Below are 24,948 nucleotides of genomic sequence, written 5' to 3'. Positions count from 1 at the left end.
ATACTATTTGATGAAAGCTATGTAGTGGGTTAACAGTAGTCAATACATTATTCCAACTTGACATATTGCAAAGCAAAGAGACTTGACTTGTTATAAGGGACTGATGGCGCTAAAAACTAAACTTATGAAATTAAAATTTTTGGTTAAACTCATTTAACGTACTTAAATCTTATATTTAAATTAAATATTATCTTGCTATCAACTATCCTGAATTTCTAACTTAATAAAACTAGACCTAAAAATCCCGAATAATAAAGTTTTAAATACAAATAAATTTTAAGGCCGGACCTGTGCAACTTTTCACGCTTGAGTGGCTGTGACTAAGGTCAGGCATTTAACAAAATAGTACGTGGGCGCATGTAGTCACATTTTACGAATCAAATGTATAAATTCTTAAAAAAATGCTTAAAACATTTATTTATTTAATGAAATGATTAAATATCGCTTAGAATATTACTTTATGACTCTTTCCACATAAAATTTTGCGATTTAAACATGCATGTCGTGTGACAATACAAGCAACTCCGGCACACGGACTATTTGCGGTACATCAAAGATTCTAATAGATCTCTGAACTGAACTATATTTAGATATTACCAAACAGCAAGCTTAGAATGCGTCAAGCAACCATTCATTTGATACTAAGCCTCTAAGATCATTTAAACTCGTAAAAATGTATTCTTCAAGTAGTTCTTAATAATAATTTGCATTTAAATTTCTACTGAAGAAGAATAGTCCTAAAATGTGGTGTCCGAAAATCCCCGCCCAAACATTATCGTGTTGTTACATATCTATGCTGATTTTCTTTATCCCAAACACCGATAATTTTGAACGTTAGGTACATTGTTTAAAGTAAAAATGCATTCAGCTGTGAAGCAAGTATTTCTTATAAAGTCCCTATCTACCTGTCCATCATATCCAAACGGAACTCCTGTCGCCGTAATTCATCCCCATCTCTAAGCTCCTGATGCCATATTTGTACGAGAAATATTTCTGTTTTTTTAAAGCCCGAAACGCAGTTGTATAATCAATGCCCATGATCTTTCCAAGATTTCTTGTACTTATTTTTGCTTCATTTTCTTGCACATTAAAAAAAACCTGAAAGTCTCTATCATTTTCTTTGTTTTCTTGCCTTTGGAGGATTATTTCGTTTATTGTTTCCCTCATATTTGCAATTATTTACTACGGGACCCTTTTGCTCAAAATAGTTCTATTAACTGTTGATTTTCCTGGTATCGGCCTATTTGGAAATAAACTGCAAACAAGTCTGAAATTTCTCGGTAAATATTGCCTTGGTAAAACCATTTAGCAATTAGTACTTTTTCTTCAGTAGTGTAATTCATAAAGTTTTTTAATGTAGAATTTTAATGCATTGAACCGATGACAAATTATTTGATGGGAGAAGAGGGTAGTGGTTGTGTTGCTCGAAGGATAATACAAATTAATTAAACCAGATGTATTCAAAGCAATTTATTTTTAAATGCTTAGCAGAGCGCTTTCGGCGAATGAGCCATCATCAGTTCTAACGGAAAATAAGTTGGGTGTTATATGCGTTAAAAAACATTATAGCTAAAGCCGCTTTCACACGGGTCGGTGTAGCAGCGGTCTGGTAGCGGCGCAGCAATTACCGTAACGATGCTCTGCCGCATTATCTATTTACATGAGGCAACATATTCCACAGCAGTGTAGTGAACATGTCGTCATAAGAGGACATTGTGTTATATATGTATTTTAACAGATTACAACAGAGAAGAAAAAAAGAAAATATTGGGTACATCCATACATTGAAAGAGACATTAACTGTAGGTTATTTGTTGCCGCTCAAGAATTAACTTTAAATGATGGAAAATTTCAGTCAATGTACAGAATGAGAAAAGCTTTATTCCAAGAACTTGAACAACCTATTAGTCCAATTATTCGTAGACAAAATACCAACATAAGAGAATGTGTAAGTGCTGGAGAAAGGATTTTAATAACTTTGCGGTAAGTACTATGAATAAAACAAAACACACTACTCTATATTATCTGTATTGAAATTCGTGAAAAAAGAGTAAACATTTGGTGCTACGGCTGACCCTGATTGCGTTGTCGGAATTTCATTGTAATAAGTTTCTTCTGGAGAGTGAATCGGTCGATCAGGAGACACTAAAGGTGTTAGTACAGAGTGGCAGGTAGATGGTCTTTTGAATGAAGATGAGGAGGATGGAATGAATGTAGGTTGAACATTTTGCGATTTTATTTTATCAACAAGGATCATCAGTTTGATTTTAAATTTCCTTTGTTGTTCTTCTGTCATACAGGTCAGGTAGCATGCTTAGTAAGAAGTGATGCATGTGGCTGATTTTTTCTTTATTTTCAGAGTTCTCCACATCTTGAACCTTTCTTGTTTTTGCTAATTAGCTGACAAATGTTTGCTCACTTTCTGTATTGTAACATTTACAACATCGAACGGTACTCATTGAGGTAGATGCTGGCGTCGCTGATAAATGTTGTATTGTTTTCTGTTTTGCTAATGATGCAGGTCGATTTGTTTCTTCTGTTAAATTAAAGTCGTCATTCCGAGAATTTTCATTAAAATTTTCATTTGAAGGTGAGTCTTCTGTTGCTAGATTTTCACAACTACAGTCTTCATCAGGAATAGGTTCTGGGACACTGCCATTATTTTCGGAAGTATTTACTGCTTTTACATAAGGCAGTATAAATTGCAAATAATCCTTGAGGTAATACGGTTTTTTTGGATTAGAACCACTTGGACGGGTCTTCATACTTCGAAGAAATGAAGATCTGATGTTGCGCCATTTTTCCTTACACTCTTGAACTGAAATCAAATAAAAACAAATTTATTTGTAGAAATACAAAAGTTATATGTTTGATTATTTCTTATTAATTCTAGGTATCTTGCCACGGGATGCACTTATTCTGCTCTGGGCTTATATTTTGCAAGAGGAGTTACGACAGTATCGTATATAGTAAATAAAACAACATTAGCTATTTGGAACACTCTTCACAATGTTTATATGAAAATTCCCTCTAACGAAAAGTGGAAGGAAATAGCAAATCTCTTTTACGAATTATGAAACTTACCTAACTGCTTAGGAGCAATTGATGGCAAGCACGTTAGAATACAAAAAATTCCCAACTCTGGATCAACAAATTACAACTACAAACACTACCATTCAATTGTTTTACTTGCGGTTTGTGATGCAGATGGCTTATTCACAATGATAGAAACCGGCTACGCAGGCAGAAATAATGATGGAGGAATTTTTCGTGCATCAAATTTAGGTCAGGGGTTGGTTTAGGTTATCTTAATATTAATCATAATACACATTTGAAATTGTAAATCGAAACTATAGATACACTTGCCCAACAGATACCTTGCAGTGTCTTTCCTAAACTTCATGATATTTTTCTCTTGCCTTAGGGCGAGAGGTAATCTATTATATGTTTTAATAGCAGCAAAAGCAGGAGATCTTTGAAAAAAGGCAGAGTGATGAGTTGGGACACTCAGTTCAGCTCTCCCCGTTGTCACAATAGACATACCCTCAGCATAATGATCTTCATTAGTTTGACAAAGATGCAGGTGTTTCTTTGCAAAAATAGCTAACATAAGAATGTACAGAGCTGGAACAGTAAGTAGACCAAGCTTAGTAAAATAAGTCCTACAAGACGTTTGTGGTGTGAGTCTGAGCATGCATCTTATGATGTGTTTTTGTGCTATAAAGACTGACACGGCGTCAGTTGAAGATCCCCAAAACATCACACTATAAGTGATTAGAGATAGGACCGATGCATAGTAAAGTTGCTTCAGACAATTTAGGGAAAGCTCTTCTCGTAGACGCCTTATTAACGCGCAGAAACTATTTGGATTGGAAAGGTTGGAAAGAAATGGTCTAAATCTACCCGCTAGTGCTTGTTTGCCACATGATGAGAGCCAGGAAAAAGTACCATATTTCTTCGTAGGAGATAACGCGTTTCCCTTAAAACGATATTTAATGCGACCATTCCCTATACAACCACTGGATAATAAGAAACGTATATTTAACTATAGGTTGAGCAAGGGACGAAAAACCATAGAATGTAGTTTTGGCATGGTAACTCAAAAATTTCAAGTGTTGCTAACCCCCATAAGGTGTACAAAAATCTCTAATATTATAAATATAATAAAATGTGTTTGTGTTTTACATAATTTTATACTAATTAAAGACGGGACGTGGTATTCGACACCAACATCCGAACATCGACTGAATATCGCAGTTCAAAACTATAATTTGCTAGAAGAGATTATTCGCATAAACCCTGCATCTTCTGGAGCTACTGTTCGTAATTATTTAGCAAATTATTTTATCAAGCCAAATGGTAGCATCCCATGGCAGTATAACTATTGTTTATAAGACTAATATAAAAAATGTTTATTACCTGAGAGGTTTGTTTTTTTTGCCACTCTTTCCCATGCTTTATCCGTAATATCTTTCCGCGAATATTCTGCGATTTTGTAGTTATAGAGACACTCATATTTTTCTATTTCTTGTACTAAATTTATCTCGTTCGACATTTTCAACTTCCAAACAAAAACGCAAACAATCAAAGATACATGCGGTATAAACAATTTACCGCCTAAAAACTTGCAGATAAGCAGCATGTAGAAAGCATGTCGTGCCGAAATCTTGTTGCGTCGACTCGTGTGAAGTCAAACATTTGGTTATATAGAAGCGACATTTGCTCTGCATACCGAACGTCTACCGCACGGCTGTTGTGTACCGCTGCCATACCGACCCGTCTGAAAGCGGCCTTAAGGTGCATAAATGGAATGTACTTACTTGTCAGTTAAGCCCACAAGTGGTTTCCATGGTGGGAACACACTTGATAGTATTAAAAATTATTTTAAGGAACGTACTACATTTAAAAACACTATATAGGACGAACAGTATTAAAAGTAAACAAGACACGAAGGACACTAACGTCCCTTTTTTAAATACTGTTCGTCCTGGTCTAATCTGGTTTGATTAATTTGTATTAACTTATTTGATGTTCGTCACCAGTCACGGCAATACATTTAGGCTGGCATACCTGTGAATATGAGGCAATAAAAAAAGACAAATTTTGGTAAAGATTTTAGGCTGTTACTCCTAAACTGAGAAACCAAAAATAATTAAAGTTATTTTGGTTATTTTATTAGTTTGTTATCACCAAAATCTGCAATTTTGGTGCCTTTTTTTTCCTCAGAATCTACAGCCTGTTAAAAAAAATAACTGCAAAGTGCTTAGCATCAAACGAAGTTATATTTTATTATATTGCTTCTTGGGGATTGATACCGACTTTGTTATTTTAAATGGGATACCGTTTATATTATTTCAATTATGCATTCTACTGTTCAAAGTATTTATTACTAATAGATTTATACAGGGTGTCCATTTAATATCGCGGTGCTTGATTACGGCTAAACCGTCAAACAGAAAAAACCTTAAATAGGGGGAATGTTAATTGTGTTAGAAGGGCTACTTTTTAAAATTAGTTTGGTTGATACAGGGTGTCCAAGAAAAGCGTAGTACATAATTTGATTTTTTTTTTTATCGAACCACCTATATTTTTTTCCGCAATGGGAGTCTCATTTGACTCTCTCTTTAACCCTAAAACAGTTTTTCCCTAAAATGCGACGTTGCCTAGTTATTAACCATATAACGAAATTTTCACGAAAATTAGTGTTTCACTTAAATTTTAATATTTACGACAGAAGTTTTTTATGTTTTTGAAAAATCTATGTAGAATCCATTCTTCTCATCTTCCATTCCAATCTCATCCATTTCTTTATCTTGAAAAGTAAAAAAGTTATTAAGTGTTTCCTGTGTCACCCGGTAAATAGTTTTCGTTTCTAAAAGGTCTTTTAGACTTTAAAACTCCATTTTGTATCTGCCTTTACCATTTTTAACGTTTGCACATACCTTAGGAAAGCCATATTTTTTAATACAGACATGGTGCAATACAACAGAGAGACAAACTTACATTAAGGTATATTAAGCTAAATCGATAGAAAATTCCCGATAAAACACACCCGAGAAATCATAGATCCGCCCCCAAAGTTTTTCCCATTACACGCTGCTCACTCTGTAAGAATTATACCTTCTTACATATAATGTCATAAGATTAATTAATTAACTTATTAAGTAAGAAGATTTTTATCAATTAATATATAGGTCATATTAAAGAACGATTGCTTAGAGTACTATATCCAAAACCTGATTTAAGCCCTTATTCAGCTCTTGGAGAACAAACAATACAGTTGTACAATGGTTCCTAAATAGGATAGTAGTAACCAAGCAAGTAAGATTCATGCTAGCATGATCGGAATCTTTTCAATGATCAAGCTGTTAAGAATAACTCCCTAAGAAGTCCAAAGGCTATAGAAAAAAGATTTTCGTTCATATTTCGAAGAGTATAATGAGATTTCCTAAAGAAAAACGGTTTGTAAGATCCCAGATGTAAATCGGAGAAGCATACAAAGAATTCTTAAAACAAATAAACATAACTCGTGGGTTGAGCAACAAAGGGTTGCTATCTATCCAAATTGCTGACTGGAGAAAACCAAAATGCTAGAGCAGTATTGTTTTCTAAAGTGATGGACTATTTTTCCCTAAATAACCACACATATTTTTAACAGAAAAACCATTATTAGTCTTCTAATAATAAACAATCTATTAAATCTATATAAAAGGAATACAAGAGTGTTAATGTTTAATGTGGAATAATTGGCGGAAAACTGCATTTGTTTTGGTGATGGATTTTAAAATTTAATTTAAAACAAAATAACACTATTTTTAACGCTCTTCTAAATTATATTAAAAGAAAAATAATTTTTTAATAGGATAGTGCTCTTTATCTCCCACAGGTCCTGGTGTCGAATGGCAAAACAATCGTTTTCCAACATGGTTCGACACGGCACAATACCATGGCTAAGCACGTAGCTCCGAGACTTGTCACATTTAATTACTTGGATAGTTTAGTACTTTTAATATTACCAGTCATTAAGTCTCAAAAAAGTAAAAAAAATCTTCTGATTGAAGATTAGAATGCGAAAGTGATATAATATACAGGATAACCCATTTTCAAAATCAAAGTTGGTATCCATCACCAAAAATACATCGCATATACCAAAATATAATGAAAAAAATTTTCGTTTGAAGCTAAAAGTTTTTGAACTTTTTTTAAGCTCCCTTTAGATTATCTGAAAAGGTATAGCTGTGTAATAAAATACTCAATCTGAACATAAACTGAACGATACACGAATATATTTAGCAGGGCTGGAATACGAGTTATAAGGGTCAAATTGGCGCAAAAAAAGGAAATTTTTGAGATACGAGTTATGTATTATTAGGGTTTTAATAAAATACTAAATCAAAATAGCTAATACCAGCGGTTCAAATGAGCTTATTTTAATTTTCTGTAAGCATTACTTACGTAAAATTATAAGTCTTCCTTTAGATTCAGCCATCCCTAATTCATTGCTTGCTGTACAAGTATAAACGCCTTCGTCATCCCTAGAAACCGGGCTGAGTAAAAGATTTCCATTCGGAAAAATGCTTCTGTGGCCCCCAACACCTATTTCTATGCCATCCTTTTTCCATGTAAAAATCGGTCTGGGTGCCGCTTCTGGATTACATCTTATAGTTACGTTACCTCCTTCAGCAGCATACGTTTCAGATTCTAAGGGGTGCTTCTTAAATGAAGGTGGAAACGCTAGTACTCGAAGTTGTGCTGACGAATATCTGGTTTTGAGAGTATTAGAAGCTCGACACTGATACATCCCGGGATCTCGGTTGTTGTTAAGGTATGAAATTGTCAAAACGTTGTCCCGAATATGGATTCGTCCACGGTCCTCCGGGTCTAATTCTAACATGGCTAAAAAAGGGTAATTTTAAATGAAGCTGCTTTTATCATTAACTCTAATCTATTCTATTTTTCTCAATAATCTGAACTTGCTAAGGGAATCTGGTTTTATTTTAATCAAATATCTTACCACTAAGCAGCAATTATTGTGTTTTGAGCTTTTCTAAAGAGTAGAAACAATAATTATAATAAAAATAATAATAATAATAATAATAATAATAATAATAATAATATTCCTCCTCTTCAACAACAAAACGACCAGGAGGGCCCAACACCATCACGAGCCCCCCCTCGCTGAAGGTGCTGCGCAGGAAATTCAGCCAGCGCTCACCCAGGCGGGACTACAAAGACATCGCATGAAATGGACATCTGCGATGAATGAAACCGTCATGCGCAGCTTTTATAAAGTGACTAACCTGGGACGAGAAATGATCGGCTACAGACAACCTTTACATGCCGAATTTAGGAAAATCTATCCACATCTCCAAGTTACCGAACAGAGAGTAGCAGACCAGTATCGGGTAATAATGCGTAATCACCTAATTCCAGAGACAAGACTCAATACCATTAAAGAAGAAATACAAGCGCAAACTAATAACGAACAAGACCCCGCTAACAATGAACCAGCTGAGGAGCAACCTGTAATAGAAAACGTATTAAATAACACACAGGAACTTAACACTACCGAACACACCCAAGAGGACAATTCTGAGCTATATCACGAACTATCTGCAGAAATGGCACGTGCGATGCTAGAATTTGAGGGAACCAACCCACTGATAAGACCCAAACTTCCAAAAGTAAACTCTTCAAAAAAACTAGGTCAAATTATGGAACTTTTAAACACCAAAATTCTTCCACCTTATCTTTTAAATATTAATAACATGCAATCTCTTCACCTTTTAGTTTATAGCGCAGGAACTGCCGTTGCTAAAACCATGAAGATTAAGATAAGGATCCACAATGACTCTGCAAGAACCGAGCTCCCGATACCGCCATGGGAGACCAGACTTCAACGAAAAATTCAGAGGTTTCGAAAAGATATCGGCCAACTAACAGAATATCTGAGGGGTACACGAACAAATAGACTAAAACAGAAAGTTGATGAAATTTTGCAGAGAAACAACATCCACACTCGGCATGAACCAGAAAATAATACAGCTCAACAATGCCTGGATACTCTAAAACAGAAACTTTCCTTATTTTCAGGGCGCCTACGAAGATACAAGATCAGTAATAACCGAAAACGTGACAATCTTCGTTTTGAAAAGGCCGAAAAACAATTTTATAGAGAGCTAAATTCAAAATCAGATCACCCAGATAAGCAATACCCCACGAAAGAACAAATTCAAGATTTTTGGGCCAAACAACTTGCAACTCAAACAACATGCAATATCAACGCAAGCTGGGTTACTGAAGAGAAACAAAATAGTAATAAATATAACCAGATGGAACATCGACCATTCACTATCGAGGAAGTCAACCAGATTATCCAAAAACTGCATAATTGGAAATCACCTGGCCCAGATGGAGTTCATAACTTTTGGCTAAAGAAACTACGGAGTGTGCATCCTAAACTCTCAGAATTAATTAACCACGTTATTCTTAACCCACAGGAAATGCCAGCGTTCCTAACGCAAGGAGTAACCTATCTACTGCCTAAAGACCAGAACAACACACAAGATCCGTCTAAGTACCGACCGGTAACGTGCCTACCTACTTTGTATAAAATTATCACTTCATGTTTAACACAGCGCATTTATCAACACTGTGAGAAAAACAACATCATATCCGCACAACAAAAAGGATGCGCTAAAGGGTCTATGGGCTGTAAAGAACAACTTATTATCGACTCTGTCATCAACAACCAGGCATATCACAACAAGAGAAATTTTTTTACTGCCTACGTCGACTATAAGAAAGCCTTCGACTCAGTACCACACGAATGGCTTATAAACATATTAAAAGTGTATAAAGTTGATGGTAATACTTTGTCTTTTCTAGAGAGCGCTATGACAAGTTGGAGAACAACGATCCAGCTCGAAGTACAGGGTAAAAGCACAGTAAGTACAAACAACATTCCAATTCGAACAGGAATCTTCCAAGGGGACTCACTGAGCCCATTATGGTTCTGCCTTGCTATGAATCCTCTTTCGAACCGTCTTAACTCTACCAACTATGGGTTTAGCATCCGAGATAATAACACCGAAATTGCAAAGTTAAATCACTTACTGTATATGGATGATTTAAAAATAATGGCTGCAACTAGGAACCAACTAAACCAAATGCTGCATATAGTAGAAGAGTTCTCCAATGACATCGGCATGCAATTTGGACTAGATAAATGCCGTACTCTCAATATAATCCGAGGAAAAATTCAGCCAGGAGAATATCAGATGCAGAATGTCCAGACCATCGAGGCCATGGGCGAACACGAAATTTACAAATACTTGGGGATGAAACAATCACAAACGATTGAACAACAAACAATGAAATGCGAACTGACTAACGAGTTTGTGAAAAGGGTAAGACAAGTTTTGAGAACCAATCTCAACAGCAAAAATATGTTTAAGGCACTTAACTCCTACGCATGTTCAGCTTTTAGTTATTCTTTTGGGGTAATTAATTGGAGTAGGACAGACATAGAAAGGCTACAAAGAAAAGTGAGGACCCTACTTACTAAAACGCACAACCACCACCCTCGAAGTGCCACTGAAAGAACAATGCTTCCCCGCCACCTTGGAGGAAGAGGATTAATAGATCTGGGTAAACAACTTGAAGAACAAATCACTAACTTAAGATCCTATTTTTACAGGCAAGGAGAAAATTCCACGCTGCATCGCGCAATAAATCAAATAGAAGATTCCACTCGTCTACAACTTAAGAGCGAGGAAGCGTGCAGCTACCATCATACGGACCAGGAAAAACTCCGCATCTGGATGGAAAAGCCCCTTCATGGGCGGCATCCTAATGAGATCAGCCAAAATCATGTCGACACTGCTTCGTCGAACTATTGGTTGGTATCAGGCAAGATGTTTCCAGAAACCGAGGGCTTTCTACTCGCCATCCAAGATCAGGTTATATCAACAAGAAATTATCTCAAGCACATCGTCAGAGATCCGTCCGTACAAAACGACAAATGCCGGTATGGATGCCAAACATCAGAGACAATCCAGCACATAATAGGAGGATGTCAGGCCTTTGCAGCGACAGTATACAAAGAACGGCACGACTCAGTTGGGAAAATTTTACATCAAGAGTTGGCAATGAAGTTGGAACTTATTACAACAGAGAAGGTTCCGTATTATAAATATACTCCAGAACCCGTAGTGGAAAATGACCGATATAAGTTATATTGGGACCGCAGTGTACTTACCGATCAACATGTAAGGCATAATAGACCAGATCTTATTTTAATAGATAAAATTTCCAGGAAAACAACTCTAATTGACATAGCCATACCGAACAACAATAATCTGCAAGAGAAACACACTGAGAAAATCGCCAAATACTGCAAGAGATCTAGAAATTCAAATCGGAAGGCAATGGAGAATGGATAATGTTCAGACCATCCCAATTGTTATATCGACAACGGGTGTAATACCGAAAAGTCTACTGGAATACCTTAAACAACTAGGAACAGGCGAACATCTATATAAGCACATGCAAAAGGCAGTACTACTGGCAACTGCTCGCAGCACCCGGAAATTTCTAGGGGATAACTCTACATTTCAGGTCACTTAAGGACACCGAAAAGGCCCCCACAGACCACAGAGCTTAATCCTTTTGATATCGCAGGTATCTGGGATAAGTAAATAATCCCCCCCCCCTTAGAGGAGTGCGAGCCTTAACTGGCTGTAAATAATAATAATAATAATAATAATAATAATAATAATAATATTAATAATAATAATAATAATAATAATAATAATAATAATAATAATAATAATAATAATAATAATAATAATAATATTAATAATAATAATAATAATAATAATAATAATAATAATAATAATAATAATAATATACTGCATGAAGAGCTCGCAGATAATTTGAACTAAAATTATGGGCAACCAAGGTACCATATTATAATTAATAATTATAAGCCGGAACCAGTTCCTGAAAATGACCAACACAAATTTTATTGGGAGCGCACTGTACTCACAGACCAACGAGTAAGTAACAATAGGCCTGACCTAATCCTAATCGCTAAAATTTATAGGAACACAACCCTCATTGATGTAGCTATTCCCAATAATAACAACCTAAGAGCAAAACATAATGAAAAGATTGTTAAGTACAGGGATCTATAACACCAGATACGAAAGTCAGCATCTTCATCAATATGGATCAAAATGTTTTCACAGAATTCTACCCTTTTCAAAGCCCGCACTTTCGTGAACTTGTATGAATGCATTTTAGGATTGGCTAATATTTTTTTAATTAAATAATAAAACAAACCTAAATCATCCTTAACACATCTAATTGAAGCTTGCGGATATGCAGTAAAATATGCCAATACATTCATAATATTATCTTCTTCATTGGTAACTGGCTTTGTTTTATTTAGTTTAGGTTTTAATTTAGTCATAATAATTATTTTGCAACCTTAGAAACTTTCGTCGATTTATTGATGGTAGATTATTTGATCATATTAACCATGGAAAATAGATAGTCTCATCAAAAACTCATTTAAGTACTTAATATCTTCTATTTTAGACTTTTTGATTATGTTGATAATAAAACAGAATGTTAATATCTTAATTTAATATGTCACTGTTATTTATTAAATCATTGTGCCAATTTCGGGGTTAATTAAATAATTTACAAAATAAAAATGTTTAAAAAAATTATCAAATTTCATGAACATGAGTATTTATTTCTAAAACGCTAAACTTTAGGTATAGGAATATGACATATTAAATTAAAAGTATTTCAACTGTCCATTAGAATATGATTAAAATATAGGGTATTATATTTAAAAAATTGACTTTTCGCCATTTTAGTATATGAAAGATATTAGTTATAATCTTCTAAGTTTAGAAGTTATAATCTTATAATCTAATAACCTTCGTTTTTAATAAAAAACACGCAAAATTATTTTATTTCTCGAAAACCGCCAGATATAGATATGGGGAAGTATGATTAAAAAAGACTCAAAACTCTAGTTTATGCCAATAAAAATTCTTCACACTATACATTTATTTTAATGTGATGTTTCTAATGTCCATACTTCTAGATTTTCCAGAATCCACAAGTTCGAGTATACTCAATTTTTTGAAATTATTCCTTTTTTACACCGAACGGCGTCCAAACCCAAAACGGCAATATGCTCTTCCAGTTACGTATAAATGACTTGTACTTGGTAAAACCATTCGTGGTTTTGATTAATTTCTTCGTTTTCTTCCCTTCCTTAAGATGAGGGTCCTGGCACTAAATAGACATTTTATTTCCACTTTTTCCTTAATAAGGCATCTGCTGTCAAATATGGAAACCTATAATTAATATATAGACTACAAAGTGATACGTTTTTTACCAATAATTTTTTCTAATGTATCAATTGCGCATTTCCCATTCGGCCTACCCCAATTAGCGCTATTTGAATTCAATATTTTCGGATAAAGTAGTTGCTTGACAAGCTTGGTATCTCCAGTACTCCTAGTACTAAATTTTGTGCAAATCACTTTAAAATTAAATGCAGTAAGGGACTTTCGGCGTTCTAGGAACCATAAATCCGAGTTAGGTTGTTGCCTGGTTTATTTTTCCATGATTTTAATTTTTTCTCTATTTTTTTAAGTTCGTCTAAAAATTTTATACTTTCTCTTTTAAGCTCATCCGGTGATAAATTAGGGTTTTGACACCGATTGCCACAGCTTGAGTCAAGTGATATAATTTCTTTTCCGCTATAAAGTTTTAAGTATTTTGAACTATAATACAAAGTTTGATAATCGATGATACGTGAGCTTTTGTTTCAAGATTTCATTAATTAAAAATCACAAGTTAATTTTTCTCGAAACCGACTGATACAAGGCCATGATTAAAAAAAAACTTATAAGAAAGGTAATAGTAAGGGCGTCACTAAAAAATCAAGCTGTCATTCGATCCGTGTAACAATAGGTTATCAATGGCACTGTTCAAATAAAGAAAAGCGTCATATACCATAGCGTAAGCTATATTCTCTATTTTGGACGTTTCCTTTTTGCATTCGACCTCGTGTTTTCTTTCAAGTCGTATTTTTGTAACCTTTCTATAATAATCATCCGTATTTAGCATCTCTTTAAAACAACTTAGACCAATAACTATTAGCGTGAATAGTAAGCATGTCGATATTTGTATCCCTACATATCTCATACACTGCCGTCGCTGTCGGAAAGCCAAAAACCGTAATTTTATAATAAACGAGCCCTGGAATATAACGTTTGTCGTTTTAAGACTGTTTCTGATATACCGGCCGTCGTAAAATAATCTCTTCCTCGTCTCTCACCGCTACCCCGCAGCAGCTACTCGAAAGGTTAGGTAGCGAAGCGTTAAATACTTTTTGTGTTGCAAGTGTGTACGCAATACTTCGGGCATATGAAACATCACATTACTTTCAGGAGCCGAAAAAGTACCATACGGCAAGGACCGTGTTGGATAATGTCGGCTTTAATTGCGAGAAATAGGTTATAGGTAAGTTCATTCATTTTTTTAAAAATTATTCATGTAGTTTAAGATAAAATAAAAGAACTCTCAATATACTTTTTTAATTTCGGTTATATAAACAGGAGTCGGAACTCTATGCTAGTAGAGAAAAATGAAATTATTTTCTGGAGGCGACGTTATCTGAGATCTATTAAAAAGTGTCGACAAGAAAAAAATCAATCTATTATTTGATCGAAACATGAGTCAATCCAGATCATATATTCAAAAAAGTATGTTTACTGGTATTCAAATCGAAAAAAAGTGGAGACTACCATGAGGTGATGAATGCAGAGATTTTTGAAGAATAGCTTTAAAAAATGATTTTGCTTTTAGTTAAAGAAAACGCTTCATACCACAGCAGGAGGATTGAAAAAATGTCAATAAGAGTAGTGAAGAAGGCCGATATTTAAATTTAGTGAAAGAGACCTCGCATTGGTAGAATGCCGATTGAAGATGCGCGAGGGTGCCGTGATTGCTCACTCTGGGCAACAAGCGCAACCGTGAGACCACTTCAGAGCAGTATTTGACGCTGTTTGAGTGCAATTCGAGGAAGTTTCTGCATCATGTATTGAGTTAAAAGAAGACTATGTAGAGAAATAAATTGTCACTTCTCTCAAATTTTAGTTTTTCTTTTGTAGGCTAAGTACTTATAGACCACCCTCCTACGATTAAAGAGGCTATGGTGCCAAAAGTATTAAGCATAGTGAAATACGAATTTCACGTTCCTCTCCTAACTTTTTAAGACCTGTCAAATTACATTAATTTAAAATAATGTCAACTGTCAATATTTCTAAAACATTTTCTGATAGAAGATAGTTCTTAAAAAGATTAGAGAGAAAATTAGAATTCGTTTACTTTTGGTACCATAGCCTCTTAAATTCGTCATTATTCTACTAATTTACAATAATAATAATTGTAAAAACACCTAAAAAGATAATTAAATATATTAATATAAAATATCTTCAGAGTATTGTATTTTAATTTTATATATATGGGGTGCCACTGACTACTAGAAAATCCCCCGAAATAAAATATTTTTGCTTTTTCATTCTGGTGTGGTTGAACTATATATACAGTGTGGCCCAAATTGGGTGTACATGTATGGGTATCTTGGAAACTATAAGAGATAGAAAATTGGTTAAATGGGGAAAGTTGTAGGGCATTTATAAGATTTTGAAATATTTGGAAAAAATCAAAAAGTTGCATTATGGAAAAAGGCTTGTATTTTTTTATTTCAACGTATTTTTAAAATCTGTAAAAACATTATTAGGACAACTTTTTAAGAACAATGCATACCTGAATTCAGTTTTTGTTTGCGACGTTTCGGTTCTGAGATTCCATCCTCAACTTCTTTTTTTCTTATGGCGGCCATTTTGTTTTTTTGCTAAATTAAAAAGTTCTTTTTTTTTCCTTTTAAAATGATGTATAACACTTTATGAAAATATTTCATTCTTATGTCAAAAAGTTACAAAGTTCATTTTTCGCGGAGTTGGCCATGACTAAGCAGGCCATTTGTCGTATAAACAATTATTATTGCTCAATGATTTAGCGTCATTTACTGACAGTTTTGCAAAATATTATTTATTTGATTTAACTTTTTATCTTGTTTAGTAGTTCTTATCTTGTTAATTTTTTGTTCTTGTTCTTATTAGTGTTAAATAGTTTTTTCGTATCTAGTTGTTTTCGTTTGTCTTTAGTGAGTTTTCTTTAAATTTTTAATTTCCGAAAATAGCCATGCGATATACCAGTGAAGAAAAATTTGACATATTGGAATGTTGTATTACATGTAATAGGAATGCAAATCTTGCAATCGCTAGATATTTGGAACTGTATCCTGAGAGACAACAGCCAGGTCCAAGACTATTCGCTAGGCTTGTCATGAACCTTAGAACTCATGGAAGTTTTGAAATACCGACGCCAGAAAATTATCAAAGGGACAATGAAGCTCGCGATGAAAACATTTTAGACCATTTTAATGCCAACCCAACGACCCGAAAAGCTGCAGCTGATATGAATATACCAAGAACTACCATTCAAAAAGTCCTTAAAAAAATTAAATATCATCCATATAAGCCTACTATTGTTCAAGGTTTAAGGGATACAGACTACCCAAGACGATTAGAATTTTCAAACTGGTTTGTAAGGCAATGTCAAGAAATACCTAATTTCAGCAGGAAAATTATTTGGATCGACGAAACGTTTTTTAACAACTGCGGAGTATTTAACAGGCATAATCGTCACTTTTGGGCTACTGAGAATCCTCATGAAGTAGCTGAACGTAGACTACAAGTAAGATTTGGATTTAATGTATGGTGTGGTATGTACGGTAAGTTAATTAACCACGCCACAAACTAATTTTCAAGTAAAATGCTATAATTGTTTTTAGATAATCACCCTATTGGGCTCTTTATTTATAACCAAACACTGACGGGTCAAAGATATTTAAATCTTTTGGAAGAGCAGATATTACCTGCCGTGAGAGCTATAATACCTGAAGAACAAATACGGAGTGATGTGTGGTTTCAATAGGACGGGTGTCCCATACATAATACTCGGATACATAATACGTACAAAACTTGTTAACGCAAGCTGTTGTGATTTGCAGTAATTTGAAGGACCAGTCAAACACTTAGCTCGACAAAACAAATAAATATATTCGATGTAAGTAAACTGTACAAAGAACATCGGCCTTAGATATAACTAATTACTTAATATTGGGTAATAGAAATTAACGTAAAATTAAAAAGAAATTTAAAAATATATGCGTATGCGCCGGTGTCTTGAGTCGTTCTGTCTCACACTTTCTTTCTTCGGACCTCGCTTCCCACCAACCCCTCTCGCTCCCGGATTGGGTGTCGTCACAAGTAAAAAAGCGAGGTTGTCGGCTTGTAATGTCTTTCCAAGTTGGAACATGCCGCCCGCCTTGAAAAGTCTCTTTTCAACAAATAGAAGTCTAATGGGAACAGTCTGAACATTAAACTTCTATAGGCAATAAACACACTTTGTTAATAGCACGCTTAATCACATTGCCATTAGGAAGTTTTAAAGATACTACACGCACCACATTATTAGACCCTCGGAACAGTTCAACCACTCTAGCCATAGGCCACTTTAATGGGGGTGTATTGTCTTCGATTAATACAACTAAAGAGTCCACTTTTAAGTCATTATGAATGTCGTGCTGCCACTTGGAGCGTGTTTGTATCTGGGTGAGGTAGTCTTTGGACCAACGCTGCCAAAACTGCTGCCTCAACTGCTGCAGTCGGTGATACCGATCTAACCGTGTGGTCTTCATGTCCGTGACATCTTCTTCTGGAGGACTCACCAAGGAGCTCCCGATCAAGAAATGCGCGGGGGTTAGGGAAATAAAATCTCGGGGATCATTTGACAATGGTGTCAACGGCCTCGAGTTCAAGCATGCCTCAATCTGTACGAGCAAGGTATACATCTCCTCAAAACTTAAAGAAGATTCGCTTAAGACACGCTTGAGGTGAAATTTGGTCGACTTTACTGCCGCTTCCCAGAGGCCTCCCATATGGGGTGATCGCGCAGGAGAAAAATGCCAATTTATCTCATCTTCATTTAAGAATCTAGATACAGTTTCCTTATGTTTAACATCGTTAAGAAGACGATACAATTCGATAAAATGGTTATTAGCTCCCACGAAATTTAATCCGTTATCCGAATATATATTTAGGGGTTTACCTCTTCGCGAACAAAATCGTTTCAAAACGTTCAAAAAGCTAGAAGAAGTCAAGTCAGTTGCTAACTCAATATGAGTAGCGCGAGTAGAGAAACATACAAATATGCAAATGTAAGTCTTAACTTTCTTATTGCTCCGACGTAAAATTCCATCTCTAATTAAAATTGGCCCGGCATAATCGATGCCACAATTAGTAAATGGTCGATTGGGCGTTACTCTGCTATTAGGTAAGTCACCCATTAAAAACTTGCACGGTTTCGGATTTACTCTATAACATCGAATACAAGATTTTAAAACATGCTTTACGGCGTTTTTACCATTTACAGGCCAATACGTCAACCTTATAATAGATAATAAATTCTGAACTCCAACATGTAAATATTTAAGATGGAAATTTAAAATTATTAAATAAGTGAGTTTATGTTTGCTTGGCAAAATTATGGGGTGTTGCTGATTATAAGTTAGTTCTGACTTTGATAGTCTACCTCCTACTCTTAAGACATTTTGATCATCAATAAATGGGTTTAGATTAAGAATCTTACTTTGATTAAATTTAATTGATTTAAATTTATTTAGTTCACTAATTTCTTGTTTAAACGATTCAGACTGAGCTAATATTATTAACCTTAACCTGGCATTCTTAAGTTCTTCGGAACTTAATGATTCTGTTATAGGTTTCTTATTTAAGCAACGATTTTTGAATCTTAAAAGATAAGCAACAATTCTAACCAGTTTGGATAATGTAGAGTATTTTTCAAAAATATTTAAATGATTTTTTGATTCAATTTTTTCTTGGCAATTAATTAATGATAAAGAATTTGGTTTAATTTCAGGTAAGTTTTCAAGAATTATTTCTATGTTATTTGTAACATCCGGGTTAATTTTGTCATAAACAAATTTTGGACCATTAAACCAAATTTTGCTATTTATTAATTCCTTTGGACTTAAACCTCGGGATATAATATCTGCCGAGTTATTATTTGTCCTAACATGTTTCCATTCATCAATATTTGAAAGTTCTGTTATTCGTGTAATTCGGTTTGCTACGAAAGTTTTGAGTCTGCAGGGCTCTATTTTTATCCACGAAAGGACTATGGTAGAGTCTGTAAAATAAAAAGTCTTAGAAATATGAATGTCAAGGGTGTTTTTAACTTTATGCATTAGTTCGGCTAATAAAGTTGCAGCTAATAACTCTAAACGAGGCAGTGACAGACTTTTTAACGGGGCTACGCGTGACTTGGCGGTTAAAAGTTTAACAATGGTTTCTCTATTTGACATAGATTTTATATAGACACACGCACCGTATGCCTTTTCAGAGCTGTCACTAAAGCCAATAAGTTCAATTTCTTTAGTATCTGGCAATAAAACATGACGGTCGATTACTATTTCGTTTAAGGAATTTATTTCAGAATAAAATTGTAACCAGTGATTTTTTATGTCTGGAGGAACTTCCGTGTCCCAATCCAAATTAAGTTGCCAGAGTTTCTGAATGATTAGTTTGGCTCTGATTATTGCAGGACCTATTAATCCCAGCGGATCAAAGATCTGCGATATAACAGAAAGTATCACGCGTTTTGTGACTTTGTTTTCATTAATGTTAATATCAATAAAATATTTTAGATTGTCGTTATTTGTATCCCATCGGATACCTAGAGTTTTAAGTTCTTTTTCTTTTTGAAATAATATCAAATTTTCATCTTTAATATCGGTATTGTTTAAAATGTAATTTAATATTTCTGAATTATTTGAGGACCACTTATGTAGTTCAAATTTTGCGCTTGATAAAATTTTGGAAATTTCATGATAGATTTGCTTTGCTTCTTCTTTAGAATTTACACTAATGAGTAAGTCATCTATGTAAAAACATTTTTCTATTATCTCTGAAGTTCGCGGGTATGTATCTTTATTTAAAATGGCTAACTCTTTTAAGCACCGAGTTGCTTGGAATGGAGCGCTAGAGGTACCATAGGTCACGGTATTAAGTTCGTAAACTTTTATTTCCTCTTGAGGTTTTTCTCGCCAAAGAATTTTTTGATATTGTCTTTCATTACGGTCGATTTCTATACAACGATACATCTTTTTAACATCTGCCGTTAAAACAAATGGCCGTAATCTTAGGCGGAGTAAAATTGATAACAATTCGGGCTGTATTGTAGGGCCTGCTAATAATAAATCATTTAAAGAAACTTGTGTGCTTGTCTTCGCACTCGCATCGAACACAACCCTACACTTAGTTGTTACCGCTGATTCTCTTATTACCGCCGAATGAGGTAAGAAAAAAGATGTAATGTTTAGTGATTTATCGTTTTCTAAAGTGTTGACAAATGACATATGACCTAACGATTCATATTCTTTCATAAAATCAACATATTGAGTTTTTAAATTTTCATTTTTTAAAAATCGAGTTTCTAAACTTCTGAATCGCTTAAGTGCTGAAGTTTTAGAATCGCCTAACTGCTCTGTACAATTAGGTTTAAAGGGATATTTGACAACAAATTTTCCGTTTTCTTTTCGCGTGGTTGTCAATTTAAAATATTCCTCACAAAACTCATCATTTTTAGATAACGGAATTTTTGTATCAATTTCCTCTATTTGCCAGAATTTTATTAAATTGTCGTTAAGTTGTTTATTAGTAATTTTACTAAAATTGCAAATTTGTTTATTGTTAATCATATTTTCGTTTAAATTAAGATTCCCAGTAACGATCCACCCAAATACCGTTTCTTGTAATGTTGGTAAATCTTTTCCTAACTTTAATTTTCTTTGTTTGAGTAGGTCAAAAAATAATTCCGCTCCGATTAATAAATCTATTGATTTGGGGATATTAAATTGTTTATCAGCCAAATTTAAGTTATAAGGTATCGATAATTCAGTTTTATTAAATTTTTGTAGTGGAAGTTTCTCTGTTATCTCCGGTATTACTAAAAAATGTAACTCTATTTCAAAACTTTCATGTCGCGATTTAATTTTTGCAGTTGTTTTATTTTTTATGAGAGTTTCAATTTGATTTATGCCGCTTAAAGGAATATTTATTCTGTCACTTTTTAATTTAAGTTTATCAAAAAGAGATTGACTAATTAAATGGGATTGACTCCCCGAATCTAGCAAAGCGGTACATTCCACCCAATTTTTATCTTTGGTTTCTATTAAAACAGTAGCCGTTGATAACAAAATTTGACTAGAATTAATTGACGTAAAAGTATGCGATACATTTCGATTTAAAACAAAGCTTTCCGATCCGGGATTATCAAATTCATTCGAGTCATTTCCCTTTAAAGCACTTACATTATTTTCACAGTTTGGCAACAACGCTGTCGCACCTGTTACTTGCCGCCCGCCGTTCGATACTCGGAATTGTGCCTGGCCACTCGATTCTCCAAAACTTCGTGGTTCCTGGGATTGCTGCCGAGGCGATGTTTCAATAGTGCCCCGTCGATTGTCGGTGTTGCCGGAATTTACGTTAAATCTATTTCGTTGATTTTCATTTCGATTAAAATTATGTTGATTTGAATTTTGATTTTGCCTGTTAAGAGAATCGTTATTGTCGATATGTAAAGCTGTATTATGCTTTCGATTACATTTTTTGCATCCACTAGAAAAACAATTTTGTTTATGATGGTCGGGTCTTAGACAGTTAGAACAGAGTTTGTGTTTATTTATTTCGTTATATTTTTCTGATATAGTTAAGTTTGCAAATTGTGGGCAACGATAAATGTAATGTGGTTCATTACATATTACACAAGAAGACTGAGTGTTTTGATTAAAATGGGTGTATGATTTTGGTTCTGTGCGAATGTGTCCGATTACTTTTTTAAACGTTTGCGATTGTAAAGGTTTTAAATGTTGATTTTGATTTATATAATTTGAAGTTCTATTGTTTTGATTATTAGCCTGAACTGCTTCTAAAGTAAAACACTTTCTCGTTAAAAATTCTATTAATTCGTTTAAAGTTGGTAAATATTGATCGTTAAGTTTGCCTTCCCATTCCCGTTTAGTTCTTTCATCTAATCTTTGTAAAATGATAGGTATTAACAAGGCATCCCAGTATTCGACTGGCAATTGTAACTTTTTTAAAGCAGTTAAATGCTGATGAACCAAATCAAGTAATTTTCTCAAACAAACAGACGATTCTTTATTAATTGAAGGCAAATTGAACAAAAGAGTATTAACATGCACGTTTATTATGGCTCTTCGATTTTCATACCGTTTTCTTAATAATTCAACAGCAATTGTATAATTATTTGCGATTAAATCTAAGTTTTCAATCAAACTCAAAGCACTTTCTTGACAACACGATTTTAAATACATCAACTTTTTAATTTCGCTTATATCCGCTTATATCATCAACAGTCGCTTTGAATTGATCCCAAAAACTATACCACTTTTCACATTTTCCATAAAACTTAGGAAGTCCCAAATCTGGCAACGTCGCGATTATATTAGTAGGCTGCTGTGGATAGGGATACGCTTGCAATATGGGAGTGGCTACGGTTTCTTGACAAGTTACGATCAAACGTTTTGCTTTCGCTATTTTAGAGTAAAATTTCGTTTCCGTGTCTAACCTAAATATTTTTTCTTCGGGAATTAAAAATTCCAAACGAGTTTGAATTTTGTCAAAATCTGAAAAGTCTTCTTCAATGCTTTTTAAACGAGATTCGATTTGAAACTTATCGATATCTTCTACATCTTGTCCCGATATAATTTCTAAAAATTTTGAAAACCTTTCTAATCTCTCCGATATTACCGATCTTGCGTGTAAGTCTTCCGATTTTTCGTCATTCTGATCCGCGGAACTAACATCCAATTGATGTCTATTTTTTCGTGGCATTTTGTTTTATAGAAATAAATAATGTTAAAATTAATATTATTTTATATTAGTGCAAAGGACCAATAAACCAGGTTCCGAAAGTAAAACTCGGATACATAAATTAAACATAGAGCTTATTTTCAAAAGTAATAAAAAGGCATAACTTAAGCACCCTAAGAGACCCTTTCGAGAAAAAGATTAAAGAAAAATTATATTGATGTGGGTTTATTTATTTTTTTTCAGTCTTAAGCATTAAGCAAATACGTGTTGAATACAGCTGTAATAGAGATATACTTGCGTTTAATTGGAATTCCCATAACCTATTTTTATTCACTATTAAAAATTTAATAAATAAATTGGCAATTTTATCCTTTTAACAAGGTACGATACGAGTTTTTTTTTTTAAGAAAATGTCGATATAATAAAATAAATGTCGATACTAAATACCTACCTCTGGGATGGCATCAGCAGATTTTATGTCGATTAAACGATTTCGATTTATCTACGTTTTGTTAAATATCGATACGCGATTGTCGATATACATACGTTATGTCGATATACAAATGGATGTAAAATTCTATAGGTTTCGATTTTTCGATATAATAATTAGAAAACGACCAAGAACACCTTTTTTATTTCGATTAAAAATGTATACACTTGCATACCTACGTGAAAATGCGATTTAAAAAATTAACGGTAAATGTAAAACACATGCATAATATCGATATGTATACTCATCAAACAAAGGACATGCTTGAACTCTAAATTTAGACACTGTAAACGTTATTTCTTTATTTAATTTCAATTTCCCTAGCCTCAACGAATAAATTGAAACGGGCTTACCCAACGGTTATGTCCTATCTGCAGCAATGTTCTCTAGTTCGGATTTTTCCATAGGCTTCTTCGTTCGACATCCGCTCGATTGGACCAAAATATTGTTGTGATTTGCAGTAATTTGAAGGACCAGTCAAACACTTAGCTCGACAAAACAAATAAATATATTCGATGTAAGTAAACTGTACAAAGAACATCGGCCTTAGATATAACTAATTACTTAATATTGGGTAATAGAAATTAACGTAAAATTAAAAAGAAATTTAAAAATATATGCGTATGCGCCGGTGTCTTGAGTCGTTCTGTCTCCCACTTTCTTTCTTCGGACCTCGCTTCCCACCAACCCCTCTCGCTCCCGGATTGGGTGTCGTCACAAGTAAAAAAGCGAGGTTGTCGGCTTGTAATGTCTTTCCAAGTTGGAACACAAGCATTTAACAATAAACTTATCGCGAACCGCGGTGCTGTAAATTGGCCAGCTAGGTCTCCAAATATTACACCCCTGGATTTTTATCTTTGGGGATATGTTAAAAATGAAGTTTACGAATTTGAACCTCCCGCGACACTCGAACAACTAGAGGATAGGGTTCGGAATGTCTTAAATAATATAAATAGAAACACCCTGCGCAAGGTAACTAGAAGTGTTTTAAAGAAATGTGAAAAATGTTTTAACACAAATGGCCGTCATTTAGAATAGTGTAATTTAATATTATTGTTACAAGTAGTTAATTGTTTTAGTTAGAAATTACTTAAAAGTATAAGTTAGCAAGTTAGTAAGTTAATAAAAATTGTGTGTATGACAAAACGCCAATAAAAGTCATGGCCAACTCAGCGAAAAATAAACTATCTAATTTTTTGACTTAAACACAAAATATTTTCATAAAGTGTTATTTTATACATCATTTTAAAGGGAAGAAAAATATCTTTTTAATTCAGCAAAAAAAACAAAATGGCCGCCATGAGAAAAAAAGAAGTTGATGATGGAAACTCAAAACCGAAACGTCGAAAACAAAAACTGAATTCAGGTATGCGTTGTCCTTAA

General features: G+C 34.0%; 1 protein-coding gene across 2 annotated transcripts in view; it reads right to left on the bottom strand.

The window, feature by feature from the left end:
• LOC126734087 (contactin) overlaps positions 1-24,948 on the bottom strand; it is a 92,950-nt gene that overhangs the window by 37,135 nt on the left and 30,867 nt on the right. For both annotated transcript variants that reach the window (XM_050437610.1, XM_050437611.1), the window contains one exon: positions 7,456-7,896. In XM_050437610.1, the coding sequence (XP_050293567.1) occupies positions 7,456-7,896 (441 nt within the window). The remainder of the gene's footprint in view (positions 1-7,455; positions 7,897-24,948) is intronic.

The sequence above is a fragment of the Anthonomus grandis genome, chromosome 3 (assembly GCF_022605725.1).
Source record: "Anthonomus grandis grandis chromosome 3, icAntGran1.3, whole genome shotgun sequence".
Classification (NCBI taxonomy): Eukaryota; Metazoa; Arthropoda; class Insecta; order Coleoptera; family Curculionidae; genus Anthonomus; species Anthonomus grandis.
The sequence above is the reverse complement of the archived record's forward strand: the minus strand, read 5'-3'. Positions and strand labels throughout refer to the sequence as shown.